Source organism: Pongo abelii, chromosome 1 (genome assembly GCF_028885655.2).
Source record: "Pongo abelii isolate AG06213 chromosome 1, NHGRI_mPonAbe1-v2.0_pri, whole genome shotgun sequence".
In the NCBI taxonomy this organism is placed as follows: Eukaryota; Metazoa; Chordata; class Mammalia; order Primates; family Hominidae; genus Pongo; species Pongo abelii.
Window position 1 is genome coordinate 171,259,744 of NC_071985.2, and position 20,461 is coordinate 171,280,204.

Sequence of the window (20,461 nt, forward strand, 5' to 3'; positions counted from 1 at the left end):
CTCCTGAATGTCTCCGGTACCTGCCTTATGTATTCTTCACTCTGCACTGAGCTGTTTTGCTAAACTCTTCCAAACATGATGCTTTTCTCTGTCTGTAATTCTAGAAAATAGAGAACAACAAATGGTGCCTTAGGTTTCCCAATGCATTGCACAGTACCTTGTAGATAGATTTTATTTTATTTTTGAGAAAAGGTCTTGCCTGGTCATCCAGGCTGGAGTGCAGTGGTGCAACCTCGGCTCACTGCAAACTCTGCCTCCCAGGTTCAAGCAATTCTCCTGCCTCAGGCAACTGCGTAGCTGAGATTACAGGTGTGTGCCACCATGCCCGGCTAATTTTTGTATTTTTAGTAGAGACAGGGTTTTTGTCATGTTGGCCAGGCTGGTCTTGAACTCCTGACCTCAAGTGATCTGCCTGCCTTGGCCTCCCAAAGTGTTGGGATTAGAGGCATGAGCCACTGTGCTGGCCAAAACAGTTTTTCCTGCAATGTATTTGTTTGAACACCGTGTTCTTGGAAGAAAAAATATTTGAAATACCACACATTATGTGATTAAAGTATGACTGAAAGCTTAAACACGTGTAAGATGATAAAATACTATTGTACTGGGTTGAGTAATAATAACATAGCTTTTATCCAAATGATAAGAAATCAAGTGTATGCTCTTATCAAGATTGTGGACATCTATTTTTTGGTTTGCATACCTTCTATGGATTTAAAAAATATCTGGTAGAGCTTAACCTAGAAAATGTAACAAAGAAAAAAGTTCTAATGCACCTTCTATATTTTGTTTTGTTTCCCATCAAATAAATGTGAGAAGACACAAAACCTTAAGTATTTTACTTCTTTGGCTAATGGGGGAAGAAGCTGAAGCTACAAAAATACCTTTAAGTGTATCCAACATTTTGTGGCTGTTCTTCATTCACGCATTCACAAATTCACTTAACAAATGTTTATAGAGCACCCGCTACTTGCCAGGAACTATTCTAGGCATTAGAGATAGCTAAGTGTACAAAACTGACAAAGTTCCTATTCTTGGGAGCTAGCATTCTAGTGGAGAGAGATACAGAATGAACACAGCATGATTTCAGGATATGGTAAGTTCTAAGAAGGAAAATAAGGCAACAGGTAGGAACAGAAAGAAACAGGTGAGTAGCTGCTCGGGTGTGGTGGCTCACGCCTGCAATCCCAGCACTTTGGGAGGCTGAGGTGGGTGGATCACTTGAGACCAGCCTGGCCAGCATGATGAAACCCCATCTCTACTAAAAATACAAAATTAGCCAGGTGTGGTGGCGTGTGCCTGTAATCCCAGCTATTCAGGAGGCTGAGGCAGGAGAATAGCTTGAACTCGGGAGGTGGAGGTTGCAGTGTGCCAAGATCACACCACTGCACTCCAGCCTGGGTGACAGAGTGAGACTCTGTCTAAAAAGAAAAAGAAAAAAAAAATAGATGGAGTAGTCAAAAACCTGGATGGTGATAGGGAATCAGTCCCATAAAAATCTGCAATACCATTCTAGGTAGGAGGAACAGCATAAGGAGGAGGCGTGATGAAAAAGATGGAATTTTACCAATATTTTGATTTGCCACTACAAAAAGCACTGTTGCTTAGCAATATACCAAGCAAAAGAATGGGACCCAGAAGTAGTTGGGCTCCAAAAAAAAAAAAAAAAAAAAAAAAAGGAAAAATTCTAAAACCCTAAGTCCTGTGAGCCTTATTTGTTCTTCTCACCATACCAGAGAACTCTGCAATGATAGGAAAACCAAATTACAAACATCTCTCCCATCTTAGAAGTGGGCAGTTAGGTTTTGGGTCCAAACAGCACAGCTTCAAACTTTTCTTCTTTTTAAATATTTTATCTTATTTGATGGAGGCCTTCATTCTAGATCGTCAGGGTCACTTTGGATCTTAGCTCTGTCATCCAACATACTGACAATCCTTCCCAATTTCCTGGAATGTGTGAATTTATCCAATATGCCATCTGTGCCATTACCCCATTTCCCGAGAAAAAGAATAATCAAGGCAACTTGTGCATAGAGTCCTATGGCCTATGTTAGAGACCTGTACCTATGCAGGCATAAACCCATTAATCATTCATAGGATATATCCCAGTAATTCATTATAAATTATCAGCCAATTGTTTTTATCATGTTTATAAGAATATGATGAATTGTGCATCAAATGTCTTCCTTAAATCCATAAATCTGGCCAGGCGCGGTGGCTCATGCCTGTAATCCCAACACTTTGGGAGGCCAAGGTGGGCGGATCACGAGCTCAGGAGTTCAAGACCAGCCTTGCCAACATGGTGAAACCCCGTCTCTACTAAAAATACAAAAAAATTAGCCGGGCGTGGTGGCGCACGCCTGTAATCCCAGCTACTTGGGAGGCTGAGGCAGGAGAATCACTTGAACCTGGGAGGAGGAGGTTGCAGTGAGCCGAGATTGTGCCACTGCACTCCAGCATGGGTGACAGAACGAGATTCCGTCTCAAAAAAAAAAAAAAAAATCCGTTAAGTTCATAGTATATCTGGGGTACTTGCCTTAGTAGAAAATCATAAATGACCTCTGACTAAGCAATGTAGATACTCTTTTAAAACTTTTTTTTTTTTTAATAGAGATGGGGTCTCCCTATGTTGCCCAGGCTGGTCTCAAACTCCTAGACTCAAGTGATCCTCCTGCCTTGGCCTCCCAAAGTGCTAGAATTGCAGGTATGAGCCACCACACCCAGCCTAAAACTTTTCCTATAATCATCACCGAAACTCTTTCCATGCATTCATCTTGAACACATTTTCTGGTAAACTCACTACCACTTCTGCTTTTTATTTCATCTAGAAACTTTGGAATCAGGGTCCAATCAGCTGGCAATGTTGCAGATATGGGGTGAAAATACTGTCATGCTCAGGTGGGATTAAAGGAAGTCTCAGTTACCTTTCCCCCATCCCCATACTCCCCTTTGCTCCCATCCATGAGGGCCTCCATTCCCACATGACAATCAAAGCACTGCCCCACTGCTCCAGCTTTGCTGATGTCTGCCTTCCCCACACTGAGGAGAAAGGACCAGGGCAGGACTGGCACTCAGGCAGTAATGGCCTAAAACCAGAGTTTTCAGAACAGGAAACTGGTTCTAGTTACAGAGCTATGTCCCATCCAGCTACACTGGAAAAAGCAGTCTGTTAAACTACACCACTAAGTTGCATAGGTTGGTGCAGTTTAAAACTTCATGAATTGCTCCACACAAAGGCTACCTGTGCCCTCTGCCCCACTGCCTCCTCCATGGACCCTGTCAGTGCACAGGCACACATTTCTCACCTGTCACAGCGCTTCACACAGTTACACTTTACAGATTCATCCACCAAGTGCACAGAGAAACCCAGGAGCCCATGAAAAAGATTGAGTCCTGTAGGGCCTCTGTAGTCAGGTAATGGTCATAACAGGGGTACAGAGGTTAGAAAAACAGGGAAATTTTTAAAAAATAAATGTTCTAGGATTTAAGTTGTATTAATCCATTCTCACACTGCCATAAAGAACTACCGGAGACTGGGTAATTTATAAAGAAAACATGTTTAATTGACTCACAGTTCCACAGGCTGTACAAGAGGCATGGCTAGGAAGGCCTCAGGAAACTTACAATCATGGCAGAAAGGTGAAGGGGAAGCACGCATGTCTTCACATGGCAGTAGGAGAGAGAGAGAGCATGCGCAAAGGGGGAAGTGTCACACATTTTTAAACCATCAGATCTCTTGAAAATTCACTCACTATCATGAGAACAGATGGGGGAAATCTGCTCTCATAACACAATCACCTCCTACCAAGTCCCTTCCCCAATACTGGGAATTATGATTCAATATGAGATTTGAGTGGGGACACAGAGCCAAAACATATCAGAAGTCAATGCTTATAGGAGAGGAATGGGGGAAATTTTCTAAAGGTCTACATTTGGTGAGATGCAAGAATGGAATAACAAAATAAAGGCAAGGAGAATCCAAAGTAGAGAAGAGATCAGGTTACTATACAACTTAGCAACTGAAGAAAAAAGAAGTAATGAACTGATATGCTGTTGAATAACCATGTGAGCAGTACATCATTTCCTCATTCAATAAATATTTCTTGAGCACCTACTATGCCAATATAATCAGATACAGTCCTCACCCTCCTGAAGCTTAGTGTGTAGTAAGAGACAGGCCTGCAAGTAAGCATGTGCACTGAGTCTTGACAGTAACACAAAATCATCTTGGATTTGCAAATGGCACAACCCAGTCTTCGAGCAAAGACTGGGAAACAGAACTACCTTCTGTCTGAAATCTTCCAAAATCTTGTAACATTAAGTGTATTACTCTATGCAATAATGCCAATAATTACATTATTAATTATGTAAATTTAAATGTTTAGTTTTATAACCCATGAAGAGTATATGCTTTTTAAAGATACATAATTTTGGATTAACCAAAAGGTCAAGAATATCCCTTTACACAGGGTTCTCAACAATGATTTCTAAATTCATTGTTCTGTAGATAAATCTAAGATTGCCTCTTATTCCACTGGTCCTCCACCCAAACACCAGCCCATATAGCTAGTCTATTTCTTTTGATCTTGACAGTATAAGCCAGTGGTTTATACAGTATACATTTGGCAACATCTGGAGACATTTTGATTTTCATCATGACTGGGAGAGGGTGTGCCACTGGCATCTACGATTAGAAGACAGGGATGCTGCTAAGCATCCTACAATGCACAGGGTACCCCACCCCCACCAAAAGACTCATCTGGTCCAAAATGGTGCTAAGTTTGCTATAGTATTAATAGTAATGAAACAGATATGGTCTATTTATTCATTTACTCAAACATTTGTGCTATAAATCTTCTCCAACTATTTAATAGAGAACTATAAGAAATGTGGTGAATTTTAGAAAGCAATATACCTGGAGAGTTTTATTTTGGGAAGTCCCATTTTTCTCCTAGTCATGATCTTGAAAACTTGGGTAGATTCATCTAATCTTAGATATTTAAAATTAAGTATTCGTATTCTGTCTTTTTTTTTCCATGCTCTGTTTTGACCCACAGGAAACTGTATGCTATCATCTCAGAGACGCCTTCAACTTTTACCCTTAAGTATTCCATTTTTTAGAATTTGCTTAATAGAATCCTAATCTCATATAAAACTGTTACATCACTTTCTATAGCCCTCTCTCCCCTTACAACATATTACTGTACAACACAGAGACTACTTATAAGTAGTCATAACAAGTGAAGGACAGCATAAATCCTCAACAATGGCTCTATAAATCCCAGTGCTATGAAAGCATTTAACAATCTCCCTAGGGATGTCAATTTTATAATGACATTCAATATTTTAGTGTTAGATGAAGAAAAATTCTTTTTTAAAGTCAACTTTTCAAACATATATAAGAATTGATATTGAGGGGCAGCAAGGAGAGGCACTATACTTTTAGAATTCTTTAATGGAAACTAAGTTACTAATGTACTAAAATTGACTGTAATATATGGCTATAAAAATGTTTCATAAATGTTTAAAATATGCTCTCTGTATTAATATTTAACAGTCCCATTAAATGAGCTAGCAATATTACTTAAGAGCATCAGAGATTTTAATATATATTAGTAGAGACTTATTTCAGATTTGGCGTAAGGTTCTAGTCTGAGTTTCAATCCATACTGCTAATAAAATGCAACATGAGGCAGAGAAAATGTAGCCCTCTCAAAAAGCAGAATCTGAAAACTCTAAGTTGAAATCTGAGGCATGTTTATTCTTTCAGGTAATTCTGAAGCAGATTAATTATTAAGCAGACGTAAATTCAAAACATCATAATGAATAAAAATATGATGGTGAAATTCATGTATACAAACATAAAACTGAAAGCTTGCAAAATAATGTAATTTGTGTTTATGAGAAACAAAAGTCACAAACCTAAATCCAGACTAGTTTTTGCTAATGAATTAAGATTTTCCAGGTCATCAAATCTGCCTTGTTGACTGTTTCCTTCAGTTGATGGTACAGATGGTAAGGACTCTATGACAAAATTTTCTTTCATCTTGAGAGGAAGAAAAATAGAAATGCATTAGTACTTTATGAAAAAAAGTATTACTGTACAGTTGATCAAGCCAAGTAATAATGATAGTGGAAAATTGGCCTTGCAAACAGGCATTCTCAAGTAACGGTTTATACTGTGGTAAGCAGTAACAAATGCTGGTAACAAAATCTGCAAGAGTATAGGCTAGTAAAATCTGTTTATTCCAAAACTTAGATTTTTAACCAAAAAAACTGTTTTATAAGCATTAATAAGTGGATTTAAATAAACATTTACCAAGGTAGAGGAATAAAAGATCTATCAAGTCAAGCAAGGTCAATTGTTGATACACACAGCCTCCTGGATTGTGTTGCTCTGATATCTACAAATAAATAGCTTCCTTGCTGACTCCAAAATATGTGAAAACTGTTCATATCTATAAGCGTTTGTTAGCACTCTTATCTGCCTGGTGAATACCTAGTTACCCAAACCTAAAACCTAAAACCTACAGATAAGTGCTATCGATAACTTAACTGCATTTTCCTCCCATCTTGCTTTTATATACATGTTTTTTATGGCTTTCCAAAGTCACAATCTTCCAGAATGCTAAAATATTTATGTTCCCCTGACCCTGCAAATTCATATGTTAAAATCCTAACCCCTAAGGTGAAGATATTTAGAAGTGGGGACTTTTGTGGGGTGATAGAGTTATGAGGGCAGAGCCCTGGTGAATGGGATTAGTAGTGCCTTTATAAAATAGACCCAAGGGGCCAGGTGCGGTGGCTCGCACCTGTAATCCCAATGCTTTGGGAGGCCGAGGCAGGTGGATCACTTGAACTAGGCATTTGAGACCAGCCCAGCCAACATGGGGAAACCCTGTCTCTACTAAAAATACAAAAATTAGCCAGGCATGATGGTGCATGGCTGTAATCCCAGCTACTTGGGAGGCTGAGGAGAATCGCTTGAATCTGGGAGGCAGACGTTGCAGTGAGCTGAGAACAGGCCATTGCACTCCAGCCTGAGTGACAGAGAGAGAGGCACTGTCTCAAAAATAAATAAATAAATAAATAAATAAATAAATAAATAAATGAATAAATAAATAAAATAGGCCCAAGGGAGCTCATTCCACTCTTCCACCCTGTGAGAACACAGCTGAAGGATGACATTTATGAACCAGAAAGGGGGCCCTCACTGATGCAGAATTTTTTGCTCCTTAACTCAGCTAATCTGGGTTCTTGTCTCACGATCAGGAAGAATTAGGCACACGGACACATTGAAGAGTGAGGAGGATGGAATTTTTAAGCAAAAAGAAAGCTCTCAGCAAAGAGAGGGGGTCCTGCAAGCAGGTTTTCACATCCCAAATTGAATACCTGGGCCACCACACACCAGCTGAAGAGGCCAGGCTCCTCCCCTGCATAAGACACAAATTCCTGGTGGCTCCACCCCATTCCCCCCAGTGCATGGGTCTCCAGCCTGCTGCGGGCATGCCTAGGCAAACTTCCTGTGCAGGTTGCCTTATCTGTACAAAACATCTGGTGTAAACACTTGTGGGGTAGGTCAGAGATTCTCCAGGGACCCTTCCCAATCTGCCTAGGCCTTTGTCTGCCTCCTTCCTCTAACATCACCAGACACCAAATGTGTGGACACTTTCATCTTGGACTTCCCAGCCTTCATAACTGTGAGAATTAAATTTGTTTTGTTTATAAGCTACCCAGTTAATGGTATCTTGTTATAGCAGGCCAAACAGACTAAGATAGAAAACATCATATTTTCACTTTAAGTATCTTTTTATATTTGAAATAATTTTATGGCCAGGTGCAGTGGCTCATGCCTGTAATCCCACCACTTTGGGAGGCCGAAATGGGTAGATCACTTGAGGCCAGGAGTTTGAGACGAACTGGTCAACATGGTGAAACCCCACCTCTACAAAAAAATTACAAAAATTAGCCAGGCATGGTGATGTGTGCCTGCAGTCCCAGCTGCTCAAGAGGCTGAGGTGGGAGGATAGCCTGAGCCTGGGAGGGTGAGGCTGCAGTGAGCTGTGATCATGACACTCCAGCCTGGGCAAAAGAGTGAGACCCTGTCTCTATAAATAAATAAATAATAAAAATAAGAAATTTTATCAGTACAAATTTAAATGACTATTTTATAGCCACCTTAGGGATGTACCATAATTCATTTAAGGTGAACAACACTACGTTATTCTTTATTGCTGGAATTTTGGTTGTTCAAAACAAAATGTGAATTTAGTTTTGAAAATGGTCTACTTTTTCTGTAAAGTAGTCAGACTTCAATGATAAGGATCATTCATAAGCTGGTATACAAAATACTTTCAGCTTTCCAAAGTAGATTATGAATTTGGTAATGCTGGGCAAGGTGGCAGAGCCCCAGCAACAGAAAGTGATTGGCAGGCAGGTAGTAAGGAGAATTTACTGACAACAGCACAGGCTTGAAAAGTCAAGTTTTATTAGACAGAAAGAACACTGCAGTGGGGCGCTTCAGTAAGAGAGGACTGAGTGGGCCTCCATGGATTTTCCTTAAAGGTATTTACAGACCTTAAAGCAGGAGCTTAAGGGTAATTTAGACCCTGTTAGTTTTGCAGGTCATGATAGATGATTACATTTGTAGACATGTTGGTGCCTTGATGTCAGCAAAGGCTGCACAATGAGTTTCCATATGCATGCATTCAGGAGATATATAGAAATTCTAGCTACTTATAAATTTTTGGGAAAGCAGCCTGGTAACCAGATGCTGGCTTTAGATAACAGGGAAGTCTAATTGCTTCTAAATTCCTCAGATAAGGAGTTTTGCCTCTGGATGGCCTGCTTGATGACCACCAGGTGATCTTTGCTCTCTTCATTATACATCTAAATTCCTCAGATAAGGAGTTTTGCCTCCAGATGGTCTGCTTGATGGTCACCAGGTGATTTTTGCTCGCCTCAGGTAAGTATGTAACTATATCAGATACCTAATGGAGCCTAAGGAACATAGAATTCAACTCAAATATTAAATAGGAGTAAGAAAGGGGATCTAACTACATAGTTGCCTAGAATAAAATAAGCAAGAACTTCTTACAGAAAAGAGTGAGGATTTGGAAGGAACTGAGCAGTTAAAAAGAAGAAGGTTGTAATTTGGGGCCATTTGGACTTTTTAAACAAAGTTAATGGTAATTCTGTTAATAGTAAATGAAGAAGAAGAGAATTGATATCCAAATCTGGGATTTCAATACATTAGGTATGATAGGTGAGATCTTTATAAATATGAATTTCTGGCTGGGAGCAGTGGCTCAAGCCTGTAATCCCAGCACTTTGGGAGGCCGAGGTGGGTGGATCACTTGAGGTTGGGAGTTCAAGACCAGCCTGGCCAATGTGGTGAAACCCCATCTCTACTAAAAAATGCAAAAATTAGCTGGGCGTGGTGGTGGGTGCCTGTAATACCAGCTACTCGGAAGGCTGAGGTAGGAGAATTGCTTGAACCCAGGAGACAGAGGTGGCAGTGAGCCGAGATCATACCACTGCACTCCAGCTTGGGTGACAGAGCAAGATCCCATCTCAAAAAAAATAAAAAATAAAAAATTAAAAAAATATATATATATATACCAAAAATTATCCAGGCATGGTGGCGCATGCCTGTAATCCCACCTACTTAGGAGGCTGAGGCAGGAGAATTGCTTGAACCTGGGTGGCAGAGGTTGTGGTGAGCCAAGATTGCACCATTGCACTTCAGCCTGGGCAACAAGAGCGAAACTCCATCTCAAAAAAAAAAAAAAATTAATTAAATAAACATGAATTTCTTTTTTCTGGTTTTTTTTTTAATAGAAAAGATTTTTTTTCTAAAAAGAGAAGAAAATAAGAACATAGAATTATTCTTAGGTAAATAACCCTCAGGCAAAAACAAAAAACAACAACAACAAAAAAAACCAAAAAACAAATCTTTAAAAAATGGACAAAGGACTTGAACAGATATTTCTCTAAAGAATACATAAAGATGGCCAAATAAACACATGAAAGGATGCTCAATATCACTAATTGTTAGGGTAATGCAAAACAAAACATAAGATAGCACTTTATACTCCTAAGAAGCAAACAAAAAGCCAACAAACAAGTGTTGGAGAGCCTGTGGAGAAGTTTGAAACCTTGTGCTTTGCTAATGGAAATATAAACTGGTGCAGCTGCTTGTTGTAGAAAACAGTATAGCTCCCCAAAAATTAAATATAGAATTAGCATATGATCCAGCAATTCCACTGCTGAGTATATACTAAAAAGAACTGAAAGCAGGGATTTCAACAGATATTTATATACCAACATTCATAACAGCATTATTCGCAATGGCCAAAGGTAGAAACAACCTAAATATCCATCAACAGATGAATGGAAAAACAAAATGTGGTATATATGGTGGGGACCTATAGGAACCTCAGAGTTGGTATTGATAGTGACAGGAGGCAGAGAAATTTAAGGGCAGGTCTCTGACAAAACCCCACCCTCAAGCCTAAAACCATGGCCCAAACTGAGAACTTCTATCCCTGTTTTCCTGCTCAAATGTTACCTTTTCCTAAACCACCCATGCCTTTGCCCCACCCCATCCTGTGCCTATAAAGACCCTAAACTCAGCTGGCAGAGAGGAGAAGCAGCTGGATGTCAGGGACCACAGGTGGACATCAGAGAGAAGTGGCTTGACTTTAGAGGGACAGCTTGACGGTGAAACTTTGGAGAAGAATCCAGCCGGAGATGGCTGGACTTCTGGGGAAGATTACCTACCCACCTCCCCATCTCCTTTACAGCTCCCCTTCCCACTGAGAGCCACTTTATTGGCAATAAAATCCCCTCATTTACCATCCTTCAATTAGTTCGTGCAGCCTCATTTTTCCTGGATACCAGAAAGAGCTCAGGAGCCACAAGAGTGGATACAAAAGGCTGTCACACTGGCCCTTTGCCCTCGCTGGCAGAGGGCAGCCGTCTCACATGAAAAGGCAGAGGGCCCACTGAACTGTTAACACTTAAGCCGTTTGCAGATTGCAGAGCTAAAAGATCACTGTAACACGCCCTTTGGGGCTTCGGGGGTCGCAGGCACCTCCCCTAGATGCTGCCACTGGGCCTGCACAGTATTTGCTCCTGCCAGTACCCAAAAGCGCTTGCCCGGGCTCCTGCACCTGCTCACTTGAGCGCTCCCCTCCCATGAGGGGTGAACGCTGCAGGTCTGAGTGAGTGGAGTTAACCCTTGCCAGCGCCAAAGCAGTCAGCTGGTTCCAGCATGCATGTACTCCAGTTCCCACCTTGTTCGCTCACACACTCCCTCCCTCGAGGAAAGCGGTGGGCTGAGTAAACGGGGCACCTCTGTCGCAAGTCCCACAAAGGGGTCAGGGGGCTATCCGGCTTCAGTATGAAGATTATTATAAACTAAAGATATTTTAGATTTAACAGATGCAGAAAAAAGCCTTCTCAGAGCTTCCCTTATGTGACTAAGCAGCAAGTTCTAGGAAATGAGGCTATCAAACACTCCCTCTTGAAGTGGGTCGACCCCCAGGAAGATTGAGAGTAAGCCTACTATAAATGCCCTCTTGAGGAATGGCAATAAGTAAACAGAAGGATCAGTGGTGCTGCATTTAAAAAATTATCAACATAAAAAAATTATCAACATAATAAAAAATGTTATCTCCATTTGTTCTCCTAAAAACCCATTTGTCTTTCCTAAACAAACCTAGTTGTTCTTCTCATAGAAGCTTTTTCTGTCCTCCCTTTCCCCATAAGTTACATATGTAAGCTCTAACTTTAATCACTTAGTGAGCTTGCTGCTTCTTTTGTTGCATTCATATGTGTATAAATAAACCTTTATTCTCCTGTTAATGCCTTCTGTCAGTTTAATTTGCACTCTCCCAGGCACAAAATAGAGGGTAGAGGAGAAGTTTTTTCTCCGAGACATATATCTATAAGGAAATATTTTATTCAACTTTTTTTTTGAGACGGAGTCTCTCTCTGTTGCCCAGGCTGGAGTGCAGTGGCACAATCTCGGTTCACTGCAACCTCTGCCTCCCAGTTTGAAGTGATTCTCCTGCCTCAGCCTCCTGAGTAGCCGGAACCACAGGCATGCACCACCATGTCTGGCTAATTTTTCTATTTTTAGTAGAGATGGGGTTTCACCATCTTAGCCAGGCTGGTCTGGAATTCCTGACCTCAAGTGATCCACCCACCTTGGCCTCCCAAAGTGCTAGGATTACAGGCATGAGCCACCATGCCCGGCCTATTCAACTTTAAAAAGGGAGGAAATTCTGACATATTCTACAACACGGATGCATCTTAAAGACATTACACTAAGTGAAAGAGCCAGACACAAAAGAAAAATATTGTATCATTCCACTTTTTTCAGTTGCTTTAGTATAGTCAAATTCTTAGAGATAGAAAATAAAACAGTGGTTGGTTGGCAGAGGATAGAGAGAGAGGAGAAAGATCAGATTATTGTTTAATGAGTAGAGTTTCAGTGTGGGATGATAAGAAGATCTGTAGCGACATGGAGGCCATGTTTACACAAAATGTACATGTACTTAATGCCTAAACTATATATCTAAAAATGATTAAAATGGTAAATTGTGTGTTGTGTGTATTTTACTATAACTAAAAACAAAACCAGATCTATAGACCTTTAGTGTTTTTACTCTTCAGCTAAAATGAAGTATGAGGGTGGAAGAGAAAGATAAAGTTTGAAGTAGTTAGGTACTATTTGCCCTCCACAAATATAGCTGACATCTATAGCCCCAAATGGATATTACAACCAAGACAGAAATAGTAATGTTCCTTCACCCTTTGGGAGGGCATCCTCTAGAAGAGTATTGGGAATTACATATTTGTAAGGGATTTAAATGTGTTTTAAAAATCTTCTCAGAGCTTATAATATTAGATAATATTATTAGATAAATTATCACAAGGGTCCATCAGCAATACAATGGGGGCAAATATTCAAGCCCATCCTGATCAGTGGGTATAAGTGTTCATCACTGTGGAAGGGAGGAAAAGAGCCAATACCTTAAGAAAGCACATATAATTATTCAAAGAAAATAAAATACTGTTTAGGCAAGAAACATTCGGGCTGAAATAGTCTTACTCAATGCTGGTTTGGGGAGCCCATAGAGGTTACCTTTACAGCCTACGTGAGAATTGGCAAAAAAAAAAAAAAAAAAAAAAAAAAAAAAATTTTTTTACAGATTTTAAAATACGAATGTTTAAGTAAACTTCCAGAGTAAATATTGTAAATATACATTTGACTGTTTCATCTATAGCCTTAAAAGTGTATACATTAAAATAAACTGATATTTCAGGTTGCCTTTTATTTCGGTAAACAGAAAATTTTTTTTATGGAGGAAAATGGCAATAACAAGCAAGTATGTCTGAATCAGTAATGAGAAATAAAAAGAGGGAAGCTAGGAAATTTAACATAGATTTAGTAATCAGAATATGCATTCTTCACATTGTAAGCACTGACTGTTGTTTTAAACAAGCCTCTTGAAGAACACTTTAACAAACAATAGAGTAAGTGGTTATGTCAGAGGTGCTTGAACCAGAGCAACTCCATCTTGAATAGCGCTGGGTAAAATGAGGCTGAGACCTACTGGGCTGCATTTCCAGATGGTTAAGGCATTCTAAGTCACAGGATGAGACTTGATGTTGGCACAAGATACAGGTCATAAAGACCTTGCTGATAAAATGGTTGCAGTAAAGAAGCCGGCCAAAACCCACCAAAACCAAGATGGCAACAAGAGTGACCTCTGGTCGTCCTCACTGCTACACTCCCACCTGCGCCATGACAGTTTACAAATGCCACGGTAACATCAGGAAGCTACCCGATATGGTCTAAAAAGGGGAGGCATGAATAATCCACCCCTTATTTAGCATATAATCAAAAAATAACTATAAAAATGGGCAACCAGTAGCCCTCAGGACTGCTCTATTTATGGAGTAGCCATTCTTTTATTCTTTTACTTTCCTAATAAACTTGCTTTGATTTTACTCTATGGATTTGCTCAAATTTTTTCTTGTGCGAGGTCCAAGAACCCTCTCTTGGCATCTGGATCAGGACCTCTTTCCGGTAACAGTTATATTGTGAAAAGCATCAATACAAACTTATAAGAGGGATTTTTTTTTTTTAACTTAACGTTACACAAATGACACTTGAGATAAGAATAAAATTTTGAGTGACAGTACAGATTCAAAAATTGCTGTATCTCAAACAACCTAGTTAGAAATGAAGATGATATATCTGGAAAGCTGTGTTAAACGATCAAAAAGTGATTCTAGTGATAATGTAGATACTGACATTAAATACACACTGAAGAATTCAAATAAAATTATATAATTAAATATGAGAGTAGGCAAAAAAATTTAACATCTCACAGGTTTTTCAAATTGAATGTTTAACTAAACTTACAAAGTAAATATTGTAAGTATACATTTGACCATTTCATCTATAGCCTTCAAAGTTTATATATGAACTCGTATTTCAGGTTGCCTTTTATTTGGGTACATAGAAAATTATCTTTTAATAGAAGAAAACAGAACAAGAGAATTTTTATGAATATTCAGTAATCTTTCCAATTTGCTTCATATAACTGAATATGTATGCTGTTTGGCGTTAAGCACTGACAGATATGAGAGGGACTGGCAAATATAGAAAGTACCAACGTCAATGGAGCACACCAGATTCCATGTGACCTCTTTCCAGAGGCAACCAGGCATCATTCACATATTCCAAAAACATCTGTTCTCTGGTACACTGCGCAGGGCCCTCTATCATGGTGAATCCTCCAGGGTCACATAAATACAACCAGCACAGCACCTTGCCCAACAGAGGAAGCCACCAGCATTTGCATGAGGGACAAAGTGAGGAAATGTCTAAGGGAGGCAAGGGCAGAAACACCCTCTATCTGCCCACTGAGAGAACATATGAAGCCACACTTTGCACATCACAACAGGAAAGGTGCCAACCTCAGAGAGGGAAGCAACACGCTGCATCTGAACATATTACTAAGCTGTCTTTTTAAAAACATCCCCATACAGTAAGTCTGTTTCCATTTGCCTAAAAGTTAATTTGGGGCAGGAAATAAAAAAACAAAAATATTTTTTAAAGTCCTTAATTAAGGATTCCAATTAGTGACTGCTTGACTATAATTTTATTAAAAATAAAGTTTATTGGTGATATAATAGTAAAGGCAAATCTATTAAAATATAATGCTCTTCACTGGGCACAGTGGCTCCTACCTGTAATCCCGGCACTTTGGGAGGCCGAGATGGGAGATGGGAGATGGGAGATGCTTGACCCCAGGAGTTCAAGACCAGCCTGGGCAACATGGCAAAACTCCATCTCTACAAAAAAATTAAAAAAAAAAAAAAACTAGTCAGGCATGGTGGTGCATGCCTGTGGTCCCAGCAGCTCAGGAAGCCAAGGTGAGAGGATACATGGAGCCTGGGAGGTCGAGGCTGCAGTGAGCCATGAATGTGCCACTGCACTGCACTCCAGCCTGGGCGACAGAGAGAAAGAAAGAGGCCCTGTCTCAAAAAAAAAAAAAAAAAAAAAGGAAAAGAAAATTTTATATACATATATATATATAAACAATGCTTTCCCTCCAAGTTGCAAATAAATAGCATCTCAAGTGTAAAGATAATTTTCTAGAGTTGAGTGCTTTTAGCATCACACATAACACAGAGAACAATGTGGGTGACCAAGATATAAACAACAATATGTATGTACTAACTTGGCCTTGATTTTGCCTGATAAATATACTATGTGAAAAATATACAGCTGTGTTTCCCTAGGGAAATTTTTTTTTAAATCACAAATGTTAAAAGAACTCTTCTCTGAAATGAGAAATTGGAAAGACATCACTAAAAAAGCAAAGCAAAAAAACCCTAAAACAACAGCAAGGCAACTGCAGCTTATTGACCACCATGAGAAGATGTGAAATACAGAAAAGATGAGCTTATACTTATAGCTAGACACTGGATGACACATCTTGTAAACAGTGATGACTTATGGAAAGGCCCATTTAAAAACAAACAACATTGAAGTGACATGAGTTAGAGACAGGGACAGGCGAGGAGAGCAGAAGGGGAGGTGTGGAATATCTGTTCTAATCTCTTACCACATTTTCAGGGCAATAGCCATAAGGCTGTGCCTCCTGGGAATAGACAGTCCTTCCGGTTCTTGCGTCTTGAGCCTCGGATGGTTGATTATCATGCAACCACTGTGTACCAAAGTGAAGTTCATTCACAGAGGGCACAGGAGTGGCCTCTTGAATGTGCGACAAGGGATACAACTCCATGGATGGAGAGGGATCTTGATATAACTCATATTCTTCATCAACAAGCATTTCTCTTTCTTCATCCATTTCCTGCAATCTAGGAGTCAGAAATTCATGCATCTCCCAGGCCTCCTTGCTTTGCTCTATCTCTTTTTGTTGGGAATGGAAAGACTTTCTCAGATCTAGAAATGGTTCATCCACAAGTTCTTCTTTAAAATATGGTTCATCTCTAAATCCCTATAAATAAAAGATGCAAAAAATGTGAAGTTACGCCTGTCCTGAAGCTGCACTATACAGATAAACTGGAAAATTTTCAAATGCTGGCGTGACTGCATATGCCAAGGCACAGCTCTCCACAACAAACATGGAGAAACACAAGCTCACCTCCACACAATCCTCAACCCAGAAGAGGGACAAATAGTAAATTACGAGGCAGAAATCTGCCCTTGGCAAGGTGAATGATTTTGCTAAAACGTTCATTATACATTAACCACCTGACAATTCTCCACTAGAAATAGGAATTTTGTTAAACCCTTACACTAAATATTTAACCCATAAAAAGTAGTACATAAGTATACATACACTGCAAACTATTATTTAAGAAAGCAAAGACTTAAAAGGTCAGGATTTTCAAGCTTAAATAACTCAAAAGAAATTATAACTATCTGAATGTTCAGAAAACATTCTCTATAAACTAAAGATATGGGGAGTATGTCTCTACTTTGAGTATGACTCTTTTATAATATAAAAAATAACAAATCTTATTTTTCATCTGTGTTGAAAATACATAATATGAAGGAATGAATACAGTATTTTTAAAATTAATTTATATTTCACTAATCAGAACAGCTAGTGCATACCACTGAAACTAAATGTGCAGAAACTGTGTGGGTTCCTGGCTAAAACCTGGCATATAGATTTGCTCAGACCATGACCTATCTCTGGAGAACCTCTGGGTGCTGGGCATAATGAGGTCCTCTTCTTTCTAGGAGATCAAAGATCTTTCCTATTTTAAGTCCTATTCTTTACTACCAAGTGTAAATTTCTGGAATAAATCTATTCTTTTCTATTGTCTTCTCCTTGCAGCTAAACATCATTTAAAAGTGATGTTTAAAAGCTAAACATAATTTAAAAGTGAAGCTTTTAAATTAACACAGTAGGGTTGGGCATGGTGGCTCATGCCTGTAATCCCAGCACTTTGGGAGGCCAAGGCAGGAGGATCTCTTCAGTACAAGAGTTCTAGACCAGGCTGGGCAATATAGTGAGACCCCACCTCTACAAAAAAATTAAAAAATTAGCCAGGCATGGTGGCATGTGCCTGTGGTGCCAGCTACTTGGGAGACTGAGGCAAAGAATTGCTTGAGCCAAGGAGACTGATGCTGAAGTGAGCTATGATCACACCACTGCCCTCCAGCCTGGACAACAGAGCAAGATACCATCTCAAAAATAACAAAAACAAAAACAAAAAACAGTATACCAAATACTGCCCTGTATTTTTTTTTTAAATGTGGTTAGAGGATGTATTTGAACACATCATATGGTTATGAAATTTTTTAAATGTCGGCACTAAAATATATAATAGACATTATAGAAACATATATCATCTTGAGACACTGTCTACATATTATGCAAAGAATATCACTAGACAGTTGTTATCAAGTAAAGCAAAACCATACTCTAACTGCAAAGAGCAACATAAGTATAATTCCTTTTGAGAATAAAAAAGGAAAGCTTCAAAATAAATTTTCTAAAATTAAAGTATAAGGTAGGGTTTGACTAAATAACTCTTCTTTAGAAAGTATTCAATATGAATATTTTTTGTGTAGTTCCATTTTTATAGCATTTTAAATGCAGGTCTATTTTCAACAATATGTTCTACCATCCAAAATTTTAGGAATACATTAGTGTATGTTTGTTCTTTGAAAATGCTTTACGTCTTGCCTTTATCATTTAGAGAGGCAATGTGATATGGAAGGAAAGAATGTAGTTTGATATGGAAGGAAAGAATGTAATTTTAAAAAAATAGGCTGGGCGTGGTGGCTCACATCTGTAATCTCAGCACTTCGGGAGGCCGACGTGGGCACATCACCTGAGGTCAGGAGTTCGAGACCAGCCTGGCCAACATGGCGAAACCCTGTGTCTACTAAAAATACAAAAATTAGCCAGGCGTGGTGGTGCACGCCTGTAGTCCCAGGTACTCGGAAGGCTGAGGCAGGAGAATCGCTTGAACCTGGGAGGCAGAGATTGCAGTGAGCTGAGATCACACCACTGTACTCCAACTTGGGTGACAGAGTGAGAGTCTGTCAAAGAAACAAAATAACAACAACAACTATATATATATATATATATGTATGTATATATACAATGAGGCCAGGCACAATGGCTCACACCTGTAATGCCAGCACTCTGGGAGGCTGGGGCAGGTAGATTGCTTGAGCTCAGGGGTTCAAGACAAGCCTGGGCAACGTGATAAAACCCCATCTCTACCAAAAATACAAAAAATTAGCTAGACGTGGTAGCACATGCCTGTGGTCCCAGCTACTCAGGAGGCTGAGGTGGGTGGATCACTTGACCCCGGGAGGCAAAGGTTACAGTGATCCCAGATCCCACCACTGCACTCCAGCCTGGGTGACAGAGGGAGATCCCATCTCAAAAAAGAGAGAGAGAGAGAGAAAGGAGGATTAGTTCATTCATATCTATTTAGCCAGGTATGGAGACAAGATTTGTCTTCTTTATGTCTTTATTTATTTCTACTTAGCCAAAGGATAAGGACAAGCTTTTGTCTTATTTTCTTTTGTATTCTTTCTATATAGAAATTTTAGCTCATAGCAAATCATTCAAATGGGAAATAAATTTATTAAATACCTTGGGTGCTTCGAGTATTAAAGATGAATTTATATCATGAATTGTTCCTGAAAATTCAGTCTTGTCTTCATTACAGCTTGAATGTAAAATATAACAACTTTCTTCTTCTTTATTATCTTCCTGAAAATATAAACCACTTTTATTTATAAATAAGAAAATATTGTGGGGTGGAGGGCAAGGGGAGGGAGAGCATTAGGACAAATACCTAATGCTCACGGGGCTTAAAACCTAGATGATGGGTTGATAAGTGCAGCAAATCACCATGGCACATGTATACCTATTTAACAAACCTGCATATTCTGCACATGTATCCCAGAACTTAAAGTAAAAGAAAGAAAAAAGAAAAGATTAATTCATGTAAAAAAAGAAAGAAAGAAAGAAAGAAAATATCCTGGTTTCAAACTCTTCAGATTCTCATCTTTCCGTTAAGACAAATACACAACACGAAATTTATTCAAATTGTTTCATTAGAACAAACTTTCTTTAATAATTAAAAAGAACTCCATATTCAGGTCAGAGCTTCCCAAACTTTTTAAAGTATTTCTTAAAGAAAAATCACTTTCCCAGGAATAGACCTTGTATATACAACTATGTACCTGGCACAGAATTAAGTACTGTAAATATATTTAATATGTTAATTAATACATTAATATATACTCTAAGACATGGGTCCTCTTATTAGTCTTATTTTACTGGTGAGCAAAAGCAGACACAGTAATTTGCCAAACGTTACATATCCCAAAATTTCGACCCTGGCTGTCTGGTACTAGAGCCTATGTTCACAATTATCATGCCATGCAATCCTCATCTTGTTTTTTTGTTTTTTTTTTTAATTGAGACAGAGAGTCTCGCTGTGTCACCCAGACTGGAGTGCAGTGGTGTAATCTTGGCTCACTGCAACCTCCACTGCCCCAGTTCAAGCGATTCTCCTGCCACAGCCTCCAAAGTAGCTGGGACTACAGGCGAGCAACACCTTGCTGGCTAATGTTTTTGTATTTTTAGTAGAGATGAGGTTTCGCCATGTTGGCCAGGCTGGTCTTGAACTCCTGACCTCCCAGGTGATCTGCCCGCCTCCGCCTCCCAAAGTGCTGGGAATACAGGCGCGAGCCAGTGCGTCTTACAGATGAGCGAAGTGGAAGCTGATGAGGTTGAATAACTGGCACAAGGACACGCAACCTTGCAAACCACATAACTAAGCAAAAACTCATAGCTGTCTGGCTCAAGAGTTTTATTGTCAGTTCTGCTCCATTAGTTCTGAAGACATAATGCAGTTTTCAAAGCCATTTCAG

General features: G+C 39.4%; 1 protein-coding gene across 7 annotated transcripts in view; it reads right to left on the reverse strand.

The window, feature by feature from the left end:
• PATJ (PATJ crumbs cell polarity complex component) overlaps positions 1 to 20,461 on the reverse strand; it is a 436,090-nt gene that overhangs the window by 278,479 nt on the left and 137,150 nt on the right. For all 7 annotated transcript variants that reach the window (XM_054533770.2, XM_054533763.2, XM_054533772.2 and 4 more), the window contains 3 exons: positions 19,173 to 19,292; positions 16,149 to 16,544; positions 5,920 to 6,043 (listed from right to left, as the gene is read on the reverse strand). In XM_054533770.2, the coding sequence (XP_054389745.1) occupies positions 5,920 to 6,043; positions 16,149 to 16,544; positions 19,173 to 19,292 (640 nt within the window). The remainder of the gene's footprint in view (positions 1 to 5,919; positions 6,044 to 16,148; positions 16,545 to 19,172; positions 19,293 to 20,461) is intronic.